The sequence below is a fragment of the Numida meleagris genome, chromosome 17 (assembly GCF_002078875.1).
Source record: "Numida meleagris isolate 19003 breed g44 Domestic line chromosome 17, NumMel1.0, whole genome shotgun sequence".
NCBI classification, from domain to species: domain Eukaryota; kingdom Metazoa; phylum Chordata; class Aves; order Galliformes; family Numididae; genus Numida; species Numida meleagris.
This window is the reverse complement of record NC_034425.1, coordinates 3661934-3683287: the sequence shown is the minus strand read 5'-3', so window position 1 is coordinate 3683287 and position 21354 is coordinate 3661934. Positions and strand designations below refer to the sequence as shown.

Here is a 21354-nt window from a genome sequence, read left to right as displayed (position 1 = left end):
GGGGGGGGGGAAGGAGGGGCGGGAAACCCTACAGCGTGGAGAAAAAATAAGCGTTGTGAAGGAAGAGCCCCCGCGCGGGAGGTGGCGGCCTAAAATGGCGGACGCTGAGGGGAGGGGGGCAGGGGGGTGGTGGGGGTGAGGCTGTCGCTGTTGCTGTCGTGCTCCGTGGGCTCTCCCCTCCCCTCCGCTCGACGCAACCGCAGTCCTTAGTTCCCGCCTCAAAGACAGTGACGTTTCTACCTGTCTGTTCTGTAAGCTTTTTTTTTTTTAAATTAATTGGTATGAAGGGGGGAAAAAAGCCTGAGAATGCAAATTCAGTAAGTGATGATTCGGGTATGAACCCAGAAGTGACAAGTTGTTTCCTGCTAGAAAAGATTTAGGAAGTCAAATAACCTAGGATTGGCTTTCACGTCTGTATTGATTTGTGCTTTATTGTTCTTTTCCTGCTCAGAGAGTTTGGATTCAGTGTTTTCTGATTCATCTGCCGAAATGCTTTCACTCAGGAGGAATTTAAAGTCTGTATCTTTACAATGATTTCTTTAAAGTGACAGAGGTGGTTCTCTCTGTCCCTCATTTCCTGATTGCAGTCACTTCACAGTCACTTCAGTATAAGCTGCTGTTAGCAGAATGGTCCCAGTGCACCACTTGGTTTGCCAAAGGTGGTGAGTGGGACACAGTGGTTATAGGCAGGGGAAACGTGGGATTTGTTCGTTTAGTGATGCCTTAAAGTAATTGTAAAAATTGGATTTTAAAAATTCAATCCGGCTCTAAATGTTTAATATAGGAAGAGAGCTTTGCTCCATTTAAAAGCAACACCTTGACATTCCCATGTCATCTTTGTAAAGTAGCTTCTGTACAGTCATGCTGACTTTCTTCCACAAGTACAAAATAAAGTTTTGTGATTTGCCATTTTCTTAAATTCTGAATTTCCTTCCATTCCTCTTTGGCAGTACAGGGGGCTGGCTTAGCTGAACGCTCCCCTCCTGACTTTGTTGATACAGAATATACACCAGGTACTAGTAGTGACAAGCAGCCGTTCCTTCCATACGAGGTATGCGTTACCCTGTATTAGTTCTGCTCACAGTTTAACAGAGCTCTTCAAAACTAAAATATCAATTGATCTTGAATGTATTACTGAAAACCACTGTAAAGCAGGATATCAAGAGCGTATCATCCCTAAAAGTGAATGCTGTTTCTTGAGAGGATGCAGTGAAAGATTATTCAGACTGTTCTTTCTCCAGAGTGACTAAGATAAGGAAAGGCAAAAGCACCGAGCAGAACATCAGCATTGGCAGATCTGAAAAGTTTCTCTTTTGAAGAATAATTTGCCCTCCAGAGTGACCTTTTCTGTGTTTGAATCCAACTAATTAGACATTTTTCTTAGATAACTCTCTAAGAGTTTTTCAATTTTAAGGATTAGCAGATGTCTACACTTTCAAGTATTAAAAAAAAATGTACAGCGATAAAACTGCATTTCCCATAGTGCACAAGGGCTTTCTAGGCAGGGTCAGCTGATCTGTATTGTGAAATGTTCCTTATTTCCTGTCCAGCATGCATGGAAATGACTTGTGTGTGTGAATATCTCATCTTTCCTTTGTCAGGTGATTGACTGGCTTTTGACCAGAATTCCAGTCCAGAACCATGGCGAGAAACTCAGCTGATTAACCCTCTCGATATTTGGAAAACTGCTTCTTTTGGTGGAAAGAGATATCGTGGAGAAGTAACATACTGCTGTCTGCTCTCTTAACTTAATGGGAAAAGGTAGAGAGGATTTTGATCTTTACTTTTTGTATCTATCTATAGATTGTTTTTCTAAGTGACTGACTTTGCTGTGTGTTATTTAAGTCACCAGATTTCTAGATTTGTTGATGCTTATGTCTTAGCAGCTAACAAGTAGCTCTCAGGAATTGTCATTTTTGAAGGATTTTTTTGTTGTTGTTGTTGTTTTATTCTTTTTCTTTTTTCTTTCTTTAAACAGGAGTTAAGTGGAAACTTTTAAAGGGAAATAGATTTTTTTCCAGGCTGAAGCTGAGAACTTGGCAAAATAACCCACGAAATGTCTCCTGAATCAAAAAAACTTTTCAACGTACTTATTTTGGGAATCTCATTCATGTTTATATTCACTGCTTTCCAAACATGTGGAAATATTGCGGTAGGTGTGCGTATCAGAACATTCCACAGTTGTATGACAGTTCTTTTGTCCTTTGTGTAATGCATGAGTTGCTGTGTGTGGGATTTTTAATGTGAGATATGTCTTTTGATATTTTGTCTCCTTTCTTTTGGTTTAGTGTTAACTAGATTAAGTTGGTTAACAGGATGCTTAGTCAGTTTATTTCCTTGAGGTATCATAGCTAAATTTGTAACTCTGCCTGATTGCCTAGATAGTGAAAAATTAAGCAGTCCTATCAAATGTTAGAACTTCAATGTCTGTTTTGTTACATTCCATATAAATACGATTTTTATTGCACCTTTCACATTTCTGATTTTTATAAGTCCTTTCAAAATGTTTGCCTAAAAGGTTATTATTAACCCCTAGTTAACATGTCCCTAGTTTCTCCTAGAGTCTTTCCTAATACTACATATTTTTCTGTTTTAACTAACTGAACATTGAGGGGGAGTGTGAGGATGGCACCTGACAAGTAGTCAGGCTCACACAGCTGCTAGAACTGCCAAGTCACCTTCTCTAACTTAGTTGTTGGTATTACTTTTGATATTAGTCTTATTTCAACATACCTCTTGCTTCTCTGTTCTTGCACGTTAGGAAGAATCCTTTCTGAGTTTGTACATCTGAATGTCGTTCCCTACGCTGCAGAAATAATTGTGTACAACAGTTGTTGTTAAATTATTATACAGTACAGTGATTAAATTCTACTACGCAATGAATTTGCAGCACCTCACTGAATTGGGCCTAGTGATCATGCAGTGATGTAATGTATTGTCATTAAAGTCATTAAAAGTGACTTTCAATCAGATCTACCAGTCAGACCAGCTAATTACATGGTCTCGTGATCACTAAAGCTGATTCAAGGGGAAAAAAAAGGAACAAGCTGTTAACAGGAAGACTGAAAGAATGGAAACTCTTAGCTGAAGCCCAGTGGTTTGGATAAATTAAGAGTACGGTGAAGCTTCAGCCTAGTTTTCCCCATGATGTTTAGTACTGATGTCAATCTGATGCAAATGATTTCAAGCTATGAGAGAAGTTCTAACAATATTACGTATGATTTCTCCTCACAGCAAACAGTTATTACAAATCTAAACAGCACAGATTTTCATGGCAGTGGCTACACAAGGTAACTCACCCACATTTTCTTACTACTTTGTTCCTTGCAGGGTGATGCTAGTTATAATTACATCTGGTAGAGATATACTCTTGAGATTCTAGTGTTCTGCTGGCTTCAAAATTTAATGGCATACTTAAAGCAGTTTAAATCACGGCTCTCACATTCAATCCTACTCTGAACTACTAATTTCTAATTGAGCTACGTGATTATTTTGCATATTTTCTTTGTAAAACTAAAACTACCATTCAGTCATCACATTCTTGGCTTTTTGTCTTAGTAAAAATGTGGACGTTTTAAAAAAAGACAGTAAGCTGCTGAGGCCTTGGTTGTTTGCCCTATCTGCTTCTGTGCCTTTGTGTAGTATATAGGTTGTTTGCATCAACTTGTAGGAAATACTGCAACAAAATTGGGAAAGGAGCAATCAGAAAGGCAAGAAGAGAAGCAAGGTTTACAGCTGTAAAATACCACTCTGGATGTTTATTGCACTGACTTGGCCAGACTCACCAAGTATGATCAGGGAGCTTTTGTAAACCAAATTGATCTGTCATATAAGAAAACCCAGTTGCTGCTTTGAAAGGTTTACTGTCTTAATATAAACTAAAAATATAGCTACTACAAAGTATATCTGTACAGTTTTTATGGTGTGTTTGACAGAAGATGAAAACCTCACTAATAGATGAGAGAGGTTTCGGTACATTCTCCTTTAGAAGTACCGGGCACAAAATAGAAGAACTTGTTAAGGCACAGTTTGACAAAACCCTGTCATAAATTACAAGATGTGCTGGCCTGCAATGGCTTGGGACTCAATTCAGCAGTTCAAGAAACACTGTACACTTGTGTGTTTCTGTATGGAGTAAAATGATTGAAGGTAATTAACAACAGAAAGGAAGGAAATGTTTGAATATGAAAGTTAGGCTGTTGGTTTTGTATGTTTTGATACTTTGGAATCAACTGAGCAGTCTTCTTAAACAATCTGCATTTGTAACCTGTATTTTAATTTAAGTACTTAGCTATCTTTCCTGTTTATTTATGCAGTATGTCCATTATTTATGGAGTATTCTCAGCATCAAACCTTATCTCACCTTCAGTGGTTGCACTAGTAGGACCTCAACTCTCCATGTTTATTAGTGGCATATTTTATAGGTAAGTATTGTCCTTCATTTCTTTGAAATATCTTTCTTTTTTCACGTTTAAGTGTTGTACCAAACACAAAATTGTACAGGCAAAGAAGAGTGCCGAGCTGCTTGCTGGGCTGCTACATGGATCAGTAGGTAACTTCAGGGCACTTCAAGCCTACTGGAAACTGTGTTGTTTTCCTCATCATTTTCAGACTTTGCTGACTGTTGAGGCCATGTGGTCTCAGGTTAGTGGCTACATAAAAAAAAAAAATCCACATTCTTTTTTTTTTTTTTTTTAACATAACCTGAACTATATTCCATGGTACCTTGAGTGGCTGTAGATGATTTAGGAGAAGCTCAGTAAGATAGCTCTTTGTTAAAGAGCACTCTCCACTTTGTTGATGTTCAATAAATGGATCTATCTGTTCTATTCTAGCTTATACATTGCAGTTTTTATCCAGCCTTCTACGTGGAGTTTCTATACTGCTTCTGTTTTTATTGGCATTGCAGCTGCTGGTAAGCATTGCTCTTACTCTGCTCTCTATTCTTTGCTGTATTTGAATATACTTCTAAAGCACTTCTATTTCCTGACCAATGTCTTTTGTGCATTTCAGTACTGTGGACGGCACAGGGAAATTGCTTGACCATCAATTCTGATGAAAACACTATTGGAAGGAACAGTGGAGTGTTTTGGGCACTCTTACAGTCCAGGTAAGATTTATTAATTAATAGCTTTTTAGTTGTATACGCATTCTACCTCTTTTATTTTTTGATAAGTGGAAGACTGTGTAAAAAAATAAAAAAATCCACTGTTATGTTCCAGTCAATGAAGTGGAAGGGAGAGTTAGAAGCAAAATTTCTCATGCTGTTGTGCATTATAGAACAGTGAATGAAAGCTAGCTATTGCAAGCCTCTGCTCTTGACATGCTAAAAAGATTCATATTAGTTCAGGGTGTGCTTGGCAAATATAAGGGAAACCTTGTTGGTCTTGGAGAGCTGTGTTGTGTCAGGATCATGAGCATACTAATGAGCCCTAATGACTCCAAACTGCCACACCACACCCCCATCTCACCTCTGCCCATGAACCTCATTTCATCTCAGTGCTGGCCTCCACTTGCTCTAGAAGTCTGCTGGAGGGAAAGATGATGGAAATATGCATGAAAACAGAGCTGCTGATTTGAAGAGAGAGTGAAAAGAATGGGACTCTTCAGTTTGGAGAGAAGGTGGCTGAGGAGTATTTTGCTCCTGGGTTACCAGATCAGGAAGGTGGCAGCAGAGCAGAATGTAGAGCTGTTAGCAAGTACTGCTGTACTAGAACTCAGGTAATGTGTTGAAAGGATCGGTTTGGAACAGATGAGCTGCTTTTTTTTTATACAATGGGTAAAAAACTTTTGGAATTCCCTGCTGCAGGAGGGTTTAGAGTTGGATGATGTCAGCAAGACCAAAAAGAGATCAAACAAATTCATTGACAGCAGGTCCACAAATGTATCCTGAAGGCAGATATCTCTTACACTGCTAATACAGTACTTCTGGAAATTGAGAAATAATGCAGGGAATGAGTCACTGTGGTAAGGCTGATGAGCTTGCTCTAAATGGCATTGCTAATGCCGTGTGGAGACAGAGGGCTGCATTAATGGAACATTAGTGTGAAACAGTGGTGTGCTTCTTGTGTTTCACGTTTTGGAATTAATTAACGTCTCGGTATGGCAAAGTCGCAGTTTCCACAAACTCAAGTAATGGTGTGTTTTGTAGTGAGTAGAACGTATGATTTGAGATGAGGAAACTTCACTCTGAGGCTGTTTTGAGTCCCCATTTGTTCAGAGCTGATGTATTTCAGGAAACCATAGGTAGAAACATAGAATTTCCCCCGAGCTGTCAACAGCTGATTTAGCATTGCTGGGCTAATATTTCAGGCAAAGCACATGACTCTTCTAGGGGAGCACTGCAATGTCATCTCTATAGAAATGTCAACTTTCTAAGCTACATCCTTCCAAAATCAGTGAGAGAGATAACTTAGATGGCAATTTCTTCATTTGTTACTATCTTGTTCTGTATTGATTCCTAAAAATGAATACCCAACATTAGGGCGAAAAATCCTCTCCTGTGTTTGAAATTCTATATATTGTAAACAGTTTGCATGGGAAATGACTGCTTTCTTTTTCTTTTACAGTTGTGCAGTATTAGATTTGCACAGTATAGCGTTACCATGATGCTGATCTTAATCCTACCACAAGAAGTTCACCTGTGTTTTTCTTTTTGTTTACAGCTTGTTTTTTGGAAACCTCTACATCTACTTTGCTTGGCAAGGAAAAACTTACATATCAGGTGGGTGTTACTTGTTTATGGTGAGCTGGTAACAGGAATATACAGATGCCACTTTCTGGTATAATCAATCAAGAATAAGACGTTGGCATCTAAATGATAATTATCTGGTTTCTGAAATACTGCCTCTGTTCCACTTCATGCCTCTGTTAAGTGCATCTTCTCAGGTTCTCCACAGACCTGGGCTTGGTAGCACAGCACTGGTTAATTTTTAAAAGTCAGCTCCCTCATTCTCTCGTGAAGGCCTTGAAGTTCTGTGCCTTCTAAATTTCATTGCTATTGCTAACCACAGAATGCAGCCATTAAATAGGAGGGAGTTCTGCTGTTATGTTTTTTTGTATCCTTAAATGGAAAACATTCTTGAAATGTCATGAGACCCTTCTTTATTAAAAGCTAGATGTTAGTGTTGGAAGATCTGACAGCAATTGAAAATCAGTTCCTCCTTCTTTTTATTGCCTATGTTACAGGCATTTCAAGATGAAGCACGTTTTCTTCTTGATCTATAATCATGCACAGGTTATTTTTAATTGAGATGGAACAATTTACTGTTTGCCTTTAAGCTAAAGTGCATTAAATACAAGCATAGGCAATGGCTTTGCATTCGTACACTAGTTCAATCACAAATGTTAGCAGTTTCTCAGCATTTTTTTCCTGCCTAATGTTTGCAAATAGGAATAGCTTCGGTATTGCAGACTTGCCTTTGCCAGACAGGTTGGGTGGTGCACCAGAGCTGGTGCAGAGGGCAGCAATTACCTTCCTCCAGCAACACACAGTATGCTGTGTCAGTTACTGAGGTCTCAGTGCTGTTAAGGCCTTTGTAGTATACAAGCCTAACAGGGTGATGTTACAGTGCTAATATCTGGTAAAGAGCAAATTTTTAGAAATCCGTGGGCTTTTGGGGTAGCTTGCTATGTCTGTTCTTAATTATATGTGTCTTGAAAGATACATTTTTTCTGCTAATAATTTATGCACTTCCATTGCTAACTGGCTCCTCCTTGCTCATAGCCTTTGCATGGCAGGAAATGCAGGTAACACTCCTTAATATGCCAATGTTTTATTGGCGTTGTGAAAATGAGACAGGAATTTGCTAGTAACTGTGTTCATTTTGCTCCACATGCCAGGTAAGGTAGAAAATCAGTATGCATTTTAAACACTGATGTGAATTATGCCTGTATGAGTTCTTTGAAGGTAGTTGAGTTTGTCTGAATGGCTTTTACATGTCTCGTTATGACTCTAATTTGTTTTTCCAGAGAGCGATCGCAGAACTGTCTTCATTGCCCTGACTGTTATCAGTCTTGTGGGCACAGTTCTGTTCTTTCTGATTAGGAAACAAGAGGACACAAAAGCTCCAGGGGAGGAAGATTCTACTAATGAAATCCTTGGGGACAGCTCGTAAGTGCTTACAACAATAATTTATTGTCACATATACTTATTTATGTGTCCTGTTTCTTAATGGAGCGTCAGTTTCACTTTCCCCTCTGAACTGGAAGCCTGAATGTTATGAACAACCTGTAGAATGTACAGATTTAAAAGAAGAGGGTCTGTACTTGAACAAGTGAGAATTAATTCATGTTCTGCATATGACATTTTCAAGGGTGGAGTGAGGTAATGCACATCAAGTTTTTCCATTAATGAGTAAGTGCCTTTGGAGAGATACCACTTACCTCTTTTCTTCACTGAATGTTAAACGTACTTCTGGCTTTTTTAGTCTTTCTCTGCCTAATCAGTCCAGGTTAAGGGCTGGAAGGAGCAGAAATTATTCCCATCCTTTTTATAAGTTATATTTTCATACTAATATATTTATCATATATTTTCAAAATGTGTAGATGCAACTTCTGAGTATGCTAGAAGTGCATAGGCAGGCAGGCACAGTGGGGTTTTGCTTGAGGCATCATTTTAGATATTTTTGTTTTATTAAAAGAATAATAAAAGTGTTGGAAGAACATCAGCAAGTACCTGCTAGTGAAAGGATGTTCAATGCTAACCATTGCTAAACTTGCTCAGAGGAAAGTCTGCTAGGCAGGTTAAATTTTGAATGGTGTTCACTTGCTCAGAAAGCCAAATGCATTTTGTGGTCAGTACAGAGTCTCAAACATCTAGCAATGCATTAGCATATTTCAGTATATTAATACAGGCCTAAGAATTGAGCAGACATTTTGAAAAATGAATTCATCTGCCTTTGGTGTAGTGATACGAAGCAGTTATTCTCTTTCCATATTGGCTAAGTCATTTGTTTATCCAGGTCTGCACGAAACAAACTGACGAGAGCAGTGGATGCCTTCAGTAAGTACTGTTTAACATACCAGTGGCTTCAAAAAATCCTGACAAATCCTTTCCAGCCCTCCACGATCCTGCTGATATGTGATAAGGTACAAATCACTCAGAAGAAAAATTTGCAGATGGACAAGGTTAAGGATGCTTTTCAGTTATTCCACTTGAAATAGAGAAATTCAGGTCTGGCTTTCAGGGAAAGAGACTGCCAAATGGCAATGGTTTTCAGACTAGAGATGATGGTTCACGTGGGGATATGGGATTGATGAGGTTTGAGCCTGATAGGAACTGAGTTTTCTATCTGAATATTTGTGATTTTGAGACAAGCAGAAACGGGGCTCGCAAATGGAAAAGCTTGGGAAGCACTGAATGGCTGGACAAATTGCTGTTGGTGTGTAACTGGTGTGAGACGACTGGCTGAACTTTGGAAGTGCTTCTCCCATGACAGTATCACGCAATCAAAGTCTGTCTGCAAGCAAAGAAAAGTGCAATAGACTTCACCTGTATGCTAGGTATAGCCCAGGAGAGATTTGAGTCTGAGATCCAAGCTACCTTACAATGCTTTCCTTGTAGAGGTAAGCTCAAAAACAGCAGGTCACCCCTAGGGAAAGCCAGTGTGTGAAAATTAAGTTGCCTTCTCCACTAAAAAAAACAATATAAAGGAGAAGTTTCATATTGTTTTATTTTGTCACCAAATGATAACACTTCAGTCAGTGGTTTTGAACTGGACTGACTGATTTCCACCAAGTTTGCTATGGTCTGTCTGTGACTGTTAGTTTGTTTTAAGATCATGGAGATCTTCACGGAGAAAGTATTTATTCTTTTAGGAGATAATCACCATGAACAGTGAGTACAAAAAATACAGCGAATAATAAATTGTCTACTAATTGAAAACTGCACATCTCCCTCTTTAGTATTTCCCTCCTTGCTTTTCTTGCAAAAAGATTTCAGATCAAACCGTTTTTTTAAAGAACAAATCAAGGTCTGTATGCTTAGCGCTCTATAATTTTTTTATTGCAATGAAGTCGCAGTTGAAATAATTTTAGCTTATTTTTGGCTTAAGCAGGGAGCAAAGAAAACGCAGGGGCTCTTAGTAGTGTTAGTGGAAGTGATATTAATCTCCTTTATTGTGCCTTTCCAGAGAGATCTATAAGGCTAAGCTTCACGAAGGAGATTCTGCTTCTCAGCGTTACGACAGCCTACACAGGTATGAAGCAAGCAGAGTGTGTAATTGTGTAGCACTGCTGGGCATCGTTTGGAATTCTAAACAATAACCACAGAGTGGAGTTGTGCTTTCTGTGTCTCTGCAAACAGTGCTTGAATATTTCAGTCGCCTTGGATGAGTTATTCAGTGTTCTGGAAAGTGTTCCTGTATGGGAAGAGAGGTGCACCTAACTCTGATGCCAACAGATGTAATAATATGCTGTTCAGTCCACATCAGGGTCACCCAAACTGAGATTTAGGTAAAAAGCATATAGCAGGTTTTAATGGGATTTGGCATTACACCATCAGTAGGTTGTAGATTGTATTTAATGCAACTATAGTTCATTTCAATTAAAATGTTTGCAGTTGACATTTCCATTATTACCTCTGTTAGGCTTGTAATGAGGTGTAGGGCATTACTAATAGTCTTCAGTTAGTCTTGGTTCTACTGGGAAGTAGTTCAGCCATTTTCAACTATTTTTGCCACTGGTGTTTGCTGTGGCGGGAGCTCTCATCACCAATTTTAGTTAAACTTGATCTGCCATTATTAGACCAAAGTATGAGCTGTAGAATAAAAGTACATTTTTTTTTTTGCTGTATACTAAAGCAGCTATTCCACAAAAAAGACTGCAAGAGTTCAAAATCTTAAAGGATATTTGAGGATTTTTTCCTACTTATTTGGCTTCAGTTTTTATGTTAACCCAAATTAACGAACTTGAATTCCTCGGAGATGTTTAGTGCAATGGGAATGTGAAACAAGATAACGAGGCAAGGGTATAGGGTTTTGCGTGATGGAATTTGAAATTGGCATTGGAGGCGTGTAGAAAAACTCAGTCCAGCTTGGAAGAACTACCTGCTGCCATCTGGTGGCTCCTGGTCAATATTGCCACTTCGTAGGAAGATGGGAAGTCCCTTAAGACCGACACAAGCTTTTACTTCCAAAATGTGTGGTTTGATGAATAAGACTGTGGAGAGCTCACTCCTTTATGAGGCTCTGTGGGTCACGTACGATGTTAGGCAGCCTGCTGCTGGGAGATCAGTGTGTGGTGGGCTGTGTTTTGGCAACAGCAAAAGACAGAGGAGGGGAATGAGAGTTCTGTTTTTCCTTGTTTAAGCGTAGCACTTAGGTTCTTATGAATATAACTGCTATGAAGACATTGCTATTTTCAGACTAATGGTTCCTTATTTAGGACTTAAGTGTGTCACCTTTCAGTATCAGCAATGGAAAGAAGGAATTCTAACAAGTAGTAGCTGTTCTTGCTCCACTTCAGTTCATTATGCACGTATGGAAAAGTAGCAGTTCAGCTCAGAAATCTTACCTCTTCTTTGGGATGTGGGGTACAGGGGTCTTTCTCAGAAATGCTATAATCTGAAAAAAAAATCTTAAAGTGAAATAGTGTTTTATTTCCTCAGTTATTAAGTGCTGTTTCACACAGCACTTTTTCTTTGAAGGAAATTCCAAAGTTCCTGGAGAAGTAGAAGTACAAACTGTTTATAGGGACTGTGTCTGCAGCAGCAGTACTGAGCCTTAGTGCCTGTGATGCTAATTAGGTGACATGTTTTTTTAATATTGTTTCCATAAGCTAGCATAGGAAAGTGTCATGATTACGTAGCTTAAAACTCCTCGTTTGCTTCTGTTACATCTAACCCTTTAAAATACGTATTTGGAAGTTACTTTAGGGAAAAACATTTAGATATGAACTATGACAAAGCTTATGAAGAAAACCCTCATCTGTCAATTTTGTTTGCTTTCCTGCCAAGGTTTGGAATTAACATTCTTTTCTGGAGTATATGGAACGTGCATTGGTGCTGTGAATAGGTTTGGCACCGAAGAGAAAAGCCTTATTGGTCTCTCTGGGATTTTTATTGGTGTTGGAGAAATTTTAGGTGAGTCAAAATGCACTGCTTTCTAGAGGAAAAAAATGATTAAGATGTTGTAGTTATTAAAAAAAGGGTTTTTTTTCTGGTATTGAGTTGAATAGTCTCTTTCAAGCTTCTAGCAATGATTACACGAACAAAAAGTCTCAAAATTAAATTTGTCAACGTGGTTCCTTACTGCACTGTGAATTCTACACTAAGCCATGTAAAGTGAGTGCAGAGTAGGATGTGAAGTACAGTTGGCTATGAAGCTTCAGATGTTGTGTTCTTTTTGTGGTAGTGCAGAGGAACACACAAGATTTAGGATGAGAGAAACTCTAAGCCTCGACGTTTGGGAATTTTCAGCAATTTTGATATTTTTAAATTACATTCTCTTCACATTTATTATTTAAGTGATACCTCAACTAGTTTTCATTTAATTTAAAAAAAACGCACAAGATTTCTTACATAAAAAGCTTGTGTTAAATGGGATTTGATTTTTAAATAAAATTGAATGCAGGTAACGTTCATTAAGTAAATATTTTTTTGCTTAAACTAAAGTACTGCAGTAATGAAAGGAAATATTTGTTGATGAGCAACTTGGATTCACAGAGAGCTGCATGCTTTTGCAATCAGCAAAGCTAGGCACAGCGTCATCCCTTGTCTCTTCATGGTGTTGTGAGGAAGAAGCAGGAGTCCTGGGACAATACCTTGTAAGAAAACCAGGTGTCTCCATCAGCATTCACCTGAGGAATCTGCCTGCATGTCCCAGACACCTCTGGCAGTGCAGAGGTTCTGTCAGCAGCCGTGCTGCTGGTGACACTTTGGGGCTGGTTTCATGTCTGTAAACGTTTCAGTCGTTAAACACAGGGATATTTACACCCTGTGTTTTTGGCCTAATTTTAATAGTCGTTATTTTAAATTTAATCCTGTCCTTCATGCCTTCATTTCTGATGTAAGTCTCCCATCTTTCCCATCCCTGCAGGTGGAGGAATCTTCGGTTTGCTGAGCAAGAGGAGTCGCTTTGGCAGGAACCCCGTTGTGATGCTAGGCATCGTTGTCCATTTCATTGCCTTTTATTTAATTTTTGTCAACATGCCAAGTAATGCCCCTGTTGCTCCTATGGAAGGAACAGATGATGTTGCTTACATGATTCCAAGGTATGTAAGCTCTTTATCTGGCTAGTGTAACTCAAGATGGATATAAAACAGCTTGTACCTCTCATAGAAAACTCACTGAAGCTGCTTTTGTGGTGCATACCCAATTTAGGGATTTAAACAGCATAAGAATAAAAAGCATGAGGATATTTGGTAGCAATTATACTGTCTGAGAACATAACTCTTACAGTTGTGCCCACCAACTGTTGTGCTAGTTGTCAGGAATTTGGTTTAAGCGTTGGGCTCATTTCTGCTATAGCATAGAGCACCAGCCTTGCGCTGTGTGTCTTTGAATGTTCTTTGTCAACGTGCACTTGGTCAAACTGGGGCTATGCTCTGCCTGCATTACACTGCTCCATGTTAGGGGAAGAATATAGGGAGAGTTCTTATCACTGCAGCCTTCTTTGGGGGTGTATTTTTGCTAATTTGTGTGAAAGTAATGTGGTCAGTTTGTCCAGGCACAGCTGCCGAGCTGCAGTTATTAGCATTTGTGCCTGTACATGGGACTGTTTTTTAACTGGAGTATTCTTCTGCAGCGTGAATTGGTCTTTTGCTCATAGTCCTGCAGTTTTGGTGAATTCACTGTACGTGTCTTGCCTTTTGATCACTGCTGTGTGGGCTTTGTGATTCCAGGCACCAAAATGAGATTTTAGCACTTCTAATTCAGTGTAGAATTGACTGTTGGTAATGCTAACAGAAGCCTTAGCATTCAAGGAATTAAAACCTGATGAAACTATTCTTCTTGCCAGCCAAGTGTTCCCACTTCTTTTCCAATGAAATTTAAAGTTTGATAACTTTCTTCCATCCTCCATTTCCAAGTAAGTCTGTCAAAAGTAGTTCATAGGTTCATGCATTAGTCAGTAGCTGTGTGAGCTGCTTGAATGAATGATTTTTACATTTGATTGAATTTTTTCCTTCAGCAAAGAGGTGGCCATATTCTGCAGCTTTCTGTTGGGCCTGGGAGACAGCTGCTTCAATACCCAACTCCTCAGCATTTTAGGATTCCTGTATTCTGAAGACAGTGCTCCTGCCTTTGCCATCTTTAAGTTTGTTCAGGTATTACAACACGCAACCTTCTGAATGGACAAGTGTTGGAATATTCTTTATGCAGCTTAGTGAAAATCCTACCCTTGAAAAGGATAAACTGCAAGTGAGGTTGTCAAAGTTTCTAGCTATTTTGGTACGGAATAGTTTGTGATGCTGTAAAACTGAAAATAGGTTTTCTGGATTTTGTCCTAAAGCTTTGGCTGCGTTGTTTCTAGACAAAAATGCTTTGAAACACAGGAGAACGGCGCTTGCCACGCTTCAAACGCTTCCGAATGTGTTCATTTTCTGTAGTGAACACTATTTAAATAAGTAAAAACTAAATCTGTTGTATATCGTGCGGAGACATATGCTGAGGTATAATGAAGTTTAAGATTGATATATCTTTGAAAGGAATGTACTTAGAGATGCATGTTCAAGTGCGTGCATTACCAGCTCCGTAACCTTGTGCAGCAGTGCAGGAGTGGATATCTCCACTGAAGGTCTTTCTCTTTTTTTCCCTCTCAGTCCATCTGTGCTGCGGTTGCATATTTCTACAGCAACTACTTCCTCCTGCAGTGGCAACTCCTGATCATGGTGGTTGTTGGTTTCTTTGGAACAATTACCTTCTTTGCAGTGGAGTGGAAAGCAGCAGCTCTGCTTGCCCGTGGCTCTGACTACAGCAGCATTTGATCTTGAAATCCTACACCTAATCCAGCGTTAAGGAAGAGCACAAGCACATTTATTGACAAGTGATGCGAGAAGGTGGAAAGATCAAGTTGAAGAGATTACGATGGAGGAAGCTGCTAATAAATCACCATCGCTCAAACTGAACGTGAAATATAGGAGGAAAAAATGCCAAGTCTGAAAGGCTTTGTTCTTGCTTTAATCAACTGCGTGTGGTATGCGTGTTCTTAAAAACCCTGTGTTAGAACTGGAAGGAAATAGAGATCAATGTATTGAACAATTTAGTTCTGAGCCTTACCTTCCTGAATGTGTAATTGCCTAATTTCGCTGTCATCCACTACAGAATTAGTTTTTCTCCCTAAATTATTTTACCTATATTGTAGTTCTGCAGACACTTAAATTCTCCCACTGAATGACCAATGCTTTTATGATGCATTACAGAACATGTCTGTAAAGCTGAGAAATCAATTCACGTCATTGATTTTTTTTTTTTTTTCCAACAATTAGATATGCAGGAGTATTTCTGCAGGGAACGTTGCCTTCTTATTCTTTTACCTGGATGTCCTCAAATCCTTGTTTAGAAGAATTTGCTTCCCTTAGTCACCTGCAGGACACAAAACCAGCCTTTTGATCCGTTGTCTCCCCCCACAGAGCTGCAGTGGGACAGCTGCTGTCACCTTCTCAGGGTAATGCTACGTGAAGGACTGCAAGGCTTCCCTCCCAGCCGTCCCAGCAGTTCTTTCCAGTTCACAGATCGTGGTGAGAATTGCAGTGATGGCAGCGTTCTCAAAGAAACGTTTTAAAAGTGCAGTTGGAGTCAGAATGTGATCTGTAAGAATAATCTTGTGGTGTTTATTCTGCTGCATGGTCTAAAAATACCTGCGATGATTGACGTCACTTGTTTCCTTCAGTGTATTTAGGGAAGACTACTGTAATCTTGTTCTGCCAAATGTGAAAAGAAGCTGAACGGCATAGCAACTCAATTTTAATCCAGAACTGTTGTAGATGGCCATCTCCTGTACTCAGCCAGTGCAACCCACCTTGCTTTTAGCTGTCTATGTGACGTTGTAGTACTTGCAGTGCTTTGTTTCCATCCAGCAGATAAACAAGATGCAGCTGGAAGCAGATAAGAAACCCTGAGCGAGGTGTGGGTGTTCTAGACACTCCATGTGACTATTCTTAGCAAAGTGCCATTTCCCAAGCTTGTCATGCACAGTCAGAATGCAAATGTCTTGTCATATTTTCAAAGACAAGTAAAAATATTGACTCGGTGCATGCATTAGTAGCTCCTGCGTGTCACACAGACATAGGTGTGCCCAAGGTTAAACTTGGTGAGGGAGTATGGTGTCTCCTGTGACATTTGCTGTCACTTCTGCTCTTGCAGAGCATCTAAAACACAACTCCCATGAAGCACAGCTGTCTTCATGCATAATGAGACAGCGGAGAAGGATTATTTTAGAGCCATATAGAAAGGATTTTAAATTCGCTCTGGGTTTTTTTTTGCTGCGAATTTAGTAAGGTGTTAGTGGGAGGATTAGAAGGCACCTGAACAATTGGCAAGCAAAGAAATCGAGGACAGCCAGGAAAGCCTTTGTATATTTCCAGCAGATGTAATGGATGATGTGGAGGAGTGAGACGAGAGCACACATTGAGTGAGGGGTTATTGAAGCCATTCCAATTTGTCAGGCAAACTGAGAAAGCGTTTGGTATTCAATCACAAAAAGGGAGTAGCAGCACTCAAATGCTCTTATCCACCCCTGTTATCCTGTAATGTGAAGTACACTGTTTGTATACAGAGCACCATAAAACGTGTAGATGATAGGGTGCTGTCAGTGATTGCAGTTCTCTTGTTGCTACGTATCTGTATTTTCTCTCAAATATAAAAGGGAAAAAGAATCTTTTCAAAGGTGCATGCACTTACTTCCCTCTCTGATTGTTTGTGGGACTCGTTCTTCCCATACAGATCAACAAGAGAGAGCAAAGCCCACAGGAAATGACTTGGTCTTACAGTGCATGGGAGGGAAAATCATTTTTGGGTCTTGTAGTAATGAGTAGTTAAAAGTGATGCTGTTTCATTTTAGCTAGATAACAGCTCTTGTGAGGTTACTTTCAAAATCAATCTATTTTAATGAATTTGTGTTGTTCGGTCAACTATTTTATTAGAAATTAAAAAAAAAAAATCAGCAATTTGGTGTAGTTTCAGCAAGCATTTTGAGACCAGCATTCAGGGATACTGACGGACGGGGATCTGTGTGTATGCAGTACTTCTGTGAATCAGGTTTCTCTGTGTTTCCCTTTCCTTGTTCTGTTTGGTCTGCCTCAATGATAGAGAATGTCACAAGGCTGTTCAGAACTGTTGATTGGGTCACTGAAGTGAAGTGTTATTGCTCTGTGACAAGTTTTGCAAGAAACTGAGATATATATATATATATATCAATATATATATTTACTGTTGACTATATAACTTTGAACTTTTGATCTTAAGGAAAAGTTTGCAGCTGACCAAGCCATGACACGATTGTTTCTTCACTTATTTCTGTGATTTGTTGGGTAATAAAAGTCCATGCAGCAGTACACAGTGGTTAGATGGGTCAGAAGTTTTGGCACAGCAATCTAAAGAATGGCAGTGCTGGCAGCCATCAGCATTGCAGCTCTTAATGTTCTACCAGCATTTACCAGCCCTGAGGCTGTACCCCGTTCATTTTACCTCCTTGGCCTTTGAACAGTTCTACATCAATCTGAGTTGGGAGCTTACTGTTTATTTCAGTGGGATGTGGGGGAAAAATAGGCTTCTGCTATGTTTGTGATACCATGGTTTTGTTTTATGTTAGGGATTTTATAAGTGAAATTACATATTAATTTGCTTGGGTTTATTTATTTTTTTTCCTGCTCTTATCCTTTTATGTTATTACTGAGGTTTAATATCCGGACATATCACATCCAAGTTATTCAAACAAATGCTAAGAGGAAATGAAAACTGATACTCTTGACATCTGAGTGCCAGAGATGCTGCTATGAATTAATCTTTCATGCATATCATATAAGCTTATCCAGGTTTTTGTCTCACCACTTTGGTTTTCCTTCTGATATAATATGAATCTATGCAAAGAGAGTTTCTGCAGCCCTAGACCGTGATGTTAACTAAGAGGTGTGCTTTTATTTTTGTTGTGTTCTTTTCATTTGGTACAATCTACGTAAGAATGTTGAGATAAGGAAGAGAAGCATTTATAAAAGGTTCTTTATAAATGTGGTCTTAATAAATTTCTGCCGGTTCAGCTAAACTAGTAAGGGGTATTGGAGGGGAAAAACGTCATAACTTCTACCAAGGTCCCTATGGTAATAAAAGGCCTCCTGGGATGTCTCCAGCCCTGCAGACAGCCAAGGTCAGGGCTGGGCTCTGAGCACTGATGGAGCCGTGGGTGTCCCTGCTCAATGCAGGGCTGGCACCAGATGGCCTTGAGGGTCCCTTCTGACTCCAACCATCCTGTGATGCTCTGTGCCTGCTTGAAGCAAGAAGCCTTCAGCTGATGTCGTTCTTGTTTGTTGTGGCCTGCTTAGATGCCACTGGAAAGAGCTCTCTGGTGGAGTTTGCTGGTTAAGTCTCATGGAAAATAATTTTAGTACAGAAAACTATAAAGGTGGGGCCTCGCCTCAGCTGATACAATTGGGAAAATCTCACTTGCCTTTTCCTTAACTCCTCTAGGTAACTTGAGGAGCCTGGTTCCCTTGGCACCAGTAAGTAATGCTGCAGGGGCTGCCTGGGAGAAGTGTGCCATGCGTGGAGAGAAGCGCCGAGGTTTGCTAGAGCTGTGTTTAATTGTTTGCTGCCGGCCATTAGAACAGAACACGAGGCAGACTGGAATGCTGGGGACGGAGTCAGGAGGTGATGTCCTCCTCCAAGCAATCCTGTTGTTTACAGGGTGACATTGTGCAGCAGTCCAATGGTTGCAGTTTCGTTTCACTTCAGCTAAAGGTGACTTTGGGTTAGAATTGGGGATACGCTGAGGACGGGCTCACGCAACGATTATCTTGATGATAACGCTGATTTCCAGGGTGCTGAGTGAAAGCAGACTGTTCTATTTCTTTCCATTGCAGATTCTTCCTAACTCCGCCGTGGCTCCGTGGTGTGATGGCTGGGTGGCCTCGGCCTGCTGCTTTCAGAGAGAGACCATCTGTATTCGGTTGCTGACTGTAATATCCTTTACATGTGCAAATAGAAAAGCACCTCCCAGGTCGCTGTCAGCGCACACAGCCCTTTGGGTCCGTGGATAAAAGGACATTTAGGGGTTTGTGATTCAAAGTTGAATCATGAAAGGGGGAAAAAACAGAAGGTTTGTGCCTTAAATGAAGAATCAATCATCTTGTCATCTTGAAGGGAAATAGCTATTTGTTAAGGTCACTTAGTGAAATTAGCTTCAATTAAGCAACTTTGCTAAATGCAGTGGTGACTGCTCATTGTCACAGCCGCTCATCTTTTGGTAAAGCCTGACCTGCACAGTTTGCTATCATTATTAATCTTTGCTTTAAAGAAAGAAAAAAGAGAACAATTACAGATAATAGCTTGTTTAGAAGAGCCTCCCCACCATACATCACTATTTGTTTCGTGCTTGCAGTAGTATAACCATGGTGCAGGGCGTTTGGTTCAGTGCTGCGGCGCTGAGTGCTTGTAGGAAGGAAAGAAAACGTTTCTTCTGTAGCAGACTGGGCACTGCAACACACAATTGTGGCAGTCCTTCAGCTGAACCTGTGAATAGGCACGGCCAATGTATCTTTCCCAATCGAAGTAGATGTCTAATTGCTGATTACCATTATTTTAAATTAAAAAGATGCATTTTTACAAGCAGGCACGCTGGGTTGGCCCTGTGGTCTGGACATGAGGTGGTGCACAGTGACGGGACCCCAGCCTGGGGGCGGTGACAGATGCCCTGTGTGTGTGTGCAAGCAGGAGCCTGCTGTCCAGCTGGGTGCTGAGCAGTCACAGTGACTGCCTGCTTGTCTCACACCTTTCCAGCAGCTGTGTGTGCCCGCTGCTCTGTGTCACGCTCCCTTGAGGCTGATCACGGTGCTAAAAGGGGAGAGGAGGTGAATGGCATCACCGGCTGCCAGGGCACCTCTGCCCTGCTCGAGCAGCGTGATGGATGGAGCACGGTGCAGGTGGAGGACAGCTGTGAAGGCTCAGCATTTTCCCTTGCTGCTAACGTCTCCGTAACTCTAATCTAAAATCTGCAGGCTGCGTTTATAAATGAACTTCATTCCCACCATGCGTATTCCTATAAAATACTTGTACAGAATATAAATGACCTCAGTCCTGATGTATTTCTGTGCTCAGCTTGCCACAGGGTGGAAACAAGCCGTGCATCAGGTGCTGTAAGGTGCTCTGTCCCTGTGGATGGGTGGCCCAGCAGGAACTTGTGCTCTAGTTGGACTTCCCGGAGAAAACACGACACGAGGGAGACTTCAAATGTAGCAGTGCTCGCATTCACAAGGCGCCCTTACCTCGAGCTGCAATCACAGGCGGAGCTCAATGACATTTATGTATAATTATAATGATTATACTTCCTAAGAGCCTAATTCTGCAAATTCTCAGATGTGTCGGCGCTGCCCTTTCCCGGTCGGTGGCAGAGGACAGGGCTGGGCGCCCTGCGGGTGCTCAGCAGTCGGCGTACGGCCGCGCCGCTCTGATTTGATACATGCACAAAAAAATGACTGCAGGGGAAGGAAAGGGCGTTGTGCACACTGAGCTTCATCTCGTGCAGAAAGCAATTGGATTTAAAAGTTCGCCCGGCGATGCAAAGGCTTCTTATGTTCTGCAGTAAACAAACAGAGCACCGGGGATGGGGAAGGGATGGGGACCTGAAGCCTGCAGCCCTGGGAGCGTCGTGCTCAAAGCATGCTTGGTGGGGAACCACATGAGGTAAGGGGCAGTCACGTCCTGCTCTTGGTGGTGGAGGTGGTTGCTGGGCTTCGGGGGAGAGGGGCCAGCAACTGAAGGGAGCACTGTGATGCTCACGGGGACCTCCCTACCCTGCAGGCTTAGGGTGCTCTGGAGCACTGTGCTGTGTTCTGAGCAGCTGGAAGTGCAGTTTGATGGTCAATATTCTAACGAGAGGCTGTGTTTAGGAAGAATGATAGCGTTCTTGGGTCATCGACGAACTCTCAAATGAAGTTGTTCTGTCTCTGGTGGAATTAAAGACTTAAAATGTCAATAGCGCTTAGATGTAGAGAGTGCTCAGTGCTTTCTACCGCAAAGCATTGCTGTGAAATACTTGATTTTCTGCTGCCAATAAACCCCCTCCTAGAAAACTTCAACAAAGTGAAGTTCTGTGCCCACGGTGATGGCATCCCATGGGGAGCTGCAGCTGGAGGCATCGCTCCCAGCTTGTCTGCTGTGCACATCTCCAGTGCTGCCATCCCGGAGCTCGTACCCACCCATCC

General features: G+C 40.8%; 1 protein-coding gene across 4 annotated transcripts; it reads left to right on the top strand.

Moving 5' to 3' along the window:
- MFSD11 (major facilitator superfamily domain containing 11) lies at positions 106-21125 on the top strand. 4 transcript variants are annotated; one of them, XM_021415026.1, is made up of 16 exons: positions 112-251; positions 951-1051; positions 1602-1761; positions 1979-2152; positions 3235-3290; positions 4317-4424; positions 4836-4915; positions 5014-5110; positions 6666-6724; positions 7972-8113; positions 8964-9004; positions 10134-10199; positions 11957-12082; positions 13038-13212; positions 14130-14265; positions 14761-21125. In XM_021415026.1, exons 4-16 carry the CDS (start codon positions 2057-2059, stop codon positions 14923-14925), a joined length of 1347 nt encoding a protein of 448 aa, XP_021270701.1. In that variant the 5' UTR covers positions 112-251; positions 951-1051; positions 1602-1761; positions 1979-2056; the 3' UTR covers positions 14926-21125. The 4 variants fall into 4 exon arrangements, 3 of the variants coding, with proteins under 3 accessions (XP_021270700.1, XP_021270701.1, XP_021270702.1); XM_021415027.1 differs by having other exon boundaries at positions 114-251; positions 956-1051; XM_021415025.1 differs by lacking the exon at positions 951-1051 and having other exon boundaries at positions 106-251.

What these genes read in the sequence shown, in the direction of transcription:
- MFSD11 (XM_021415025.1), top strand. Translation starts at nt 2,057, where the DNA reads ATGTCTCCTGAATCAAAAAAACTTTTCAACGTACTTATTTTGGGAATC. An exon ending in TATTGGCATTGCAGCTGCTG is followed by an intron (nt 4,916 to 5,013) that starts GTAAGCATTGCT and finishes TGTGCATTTCAG; the next exon opens with TACTGTGGACGGCACAGGGA. An exon ending in GAAATCCTTGGGGACAGCTC is followed by an intron (nt 8,114 to 8,963) that starts GTAAGTGCTTAC and finishes TTGTTTATCCAG; the next exon opens with GTCTGCACGAAACAAACTGA.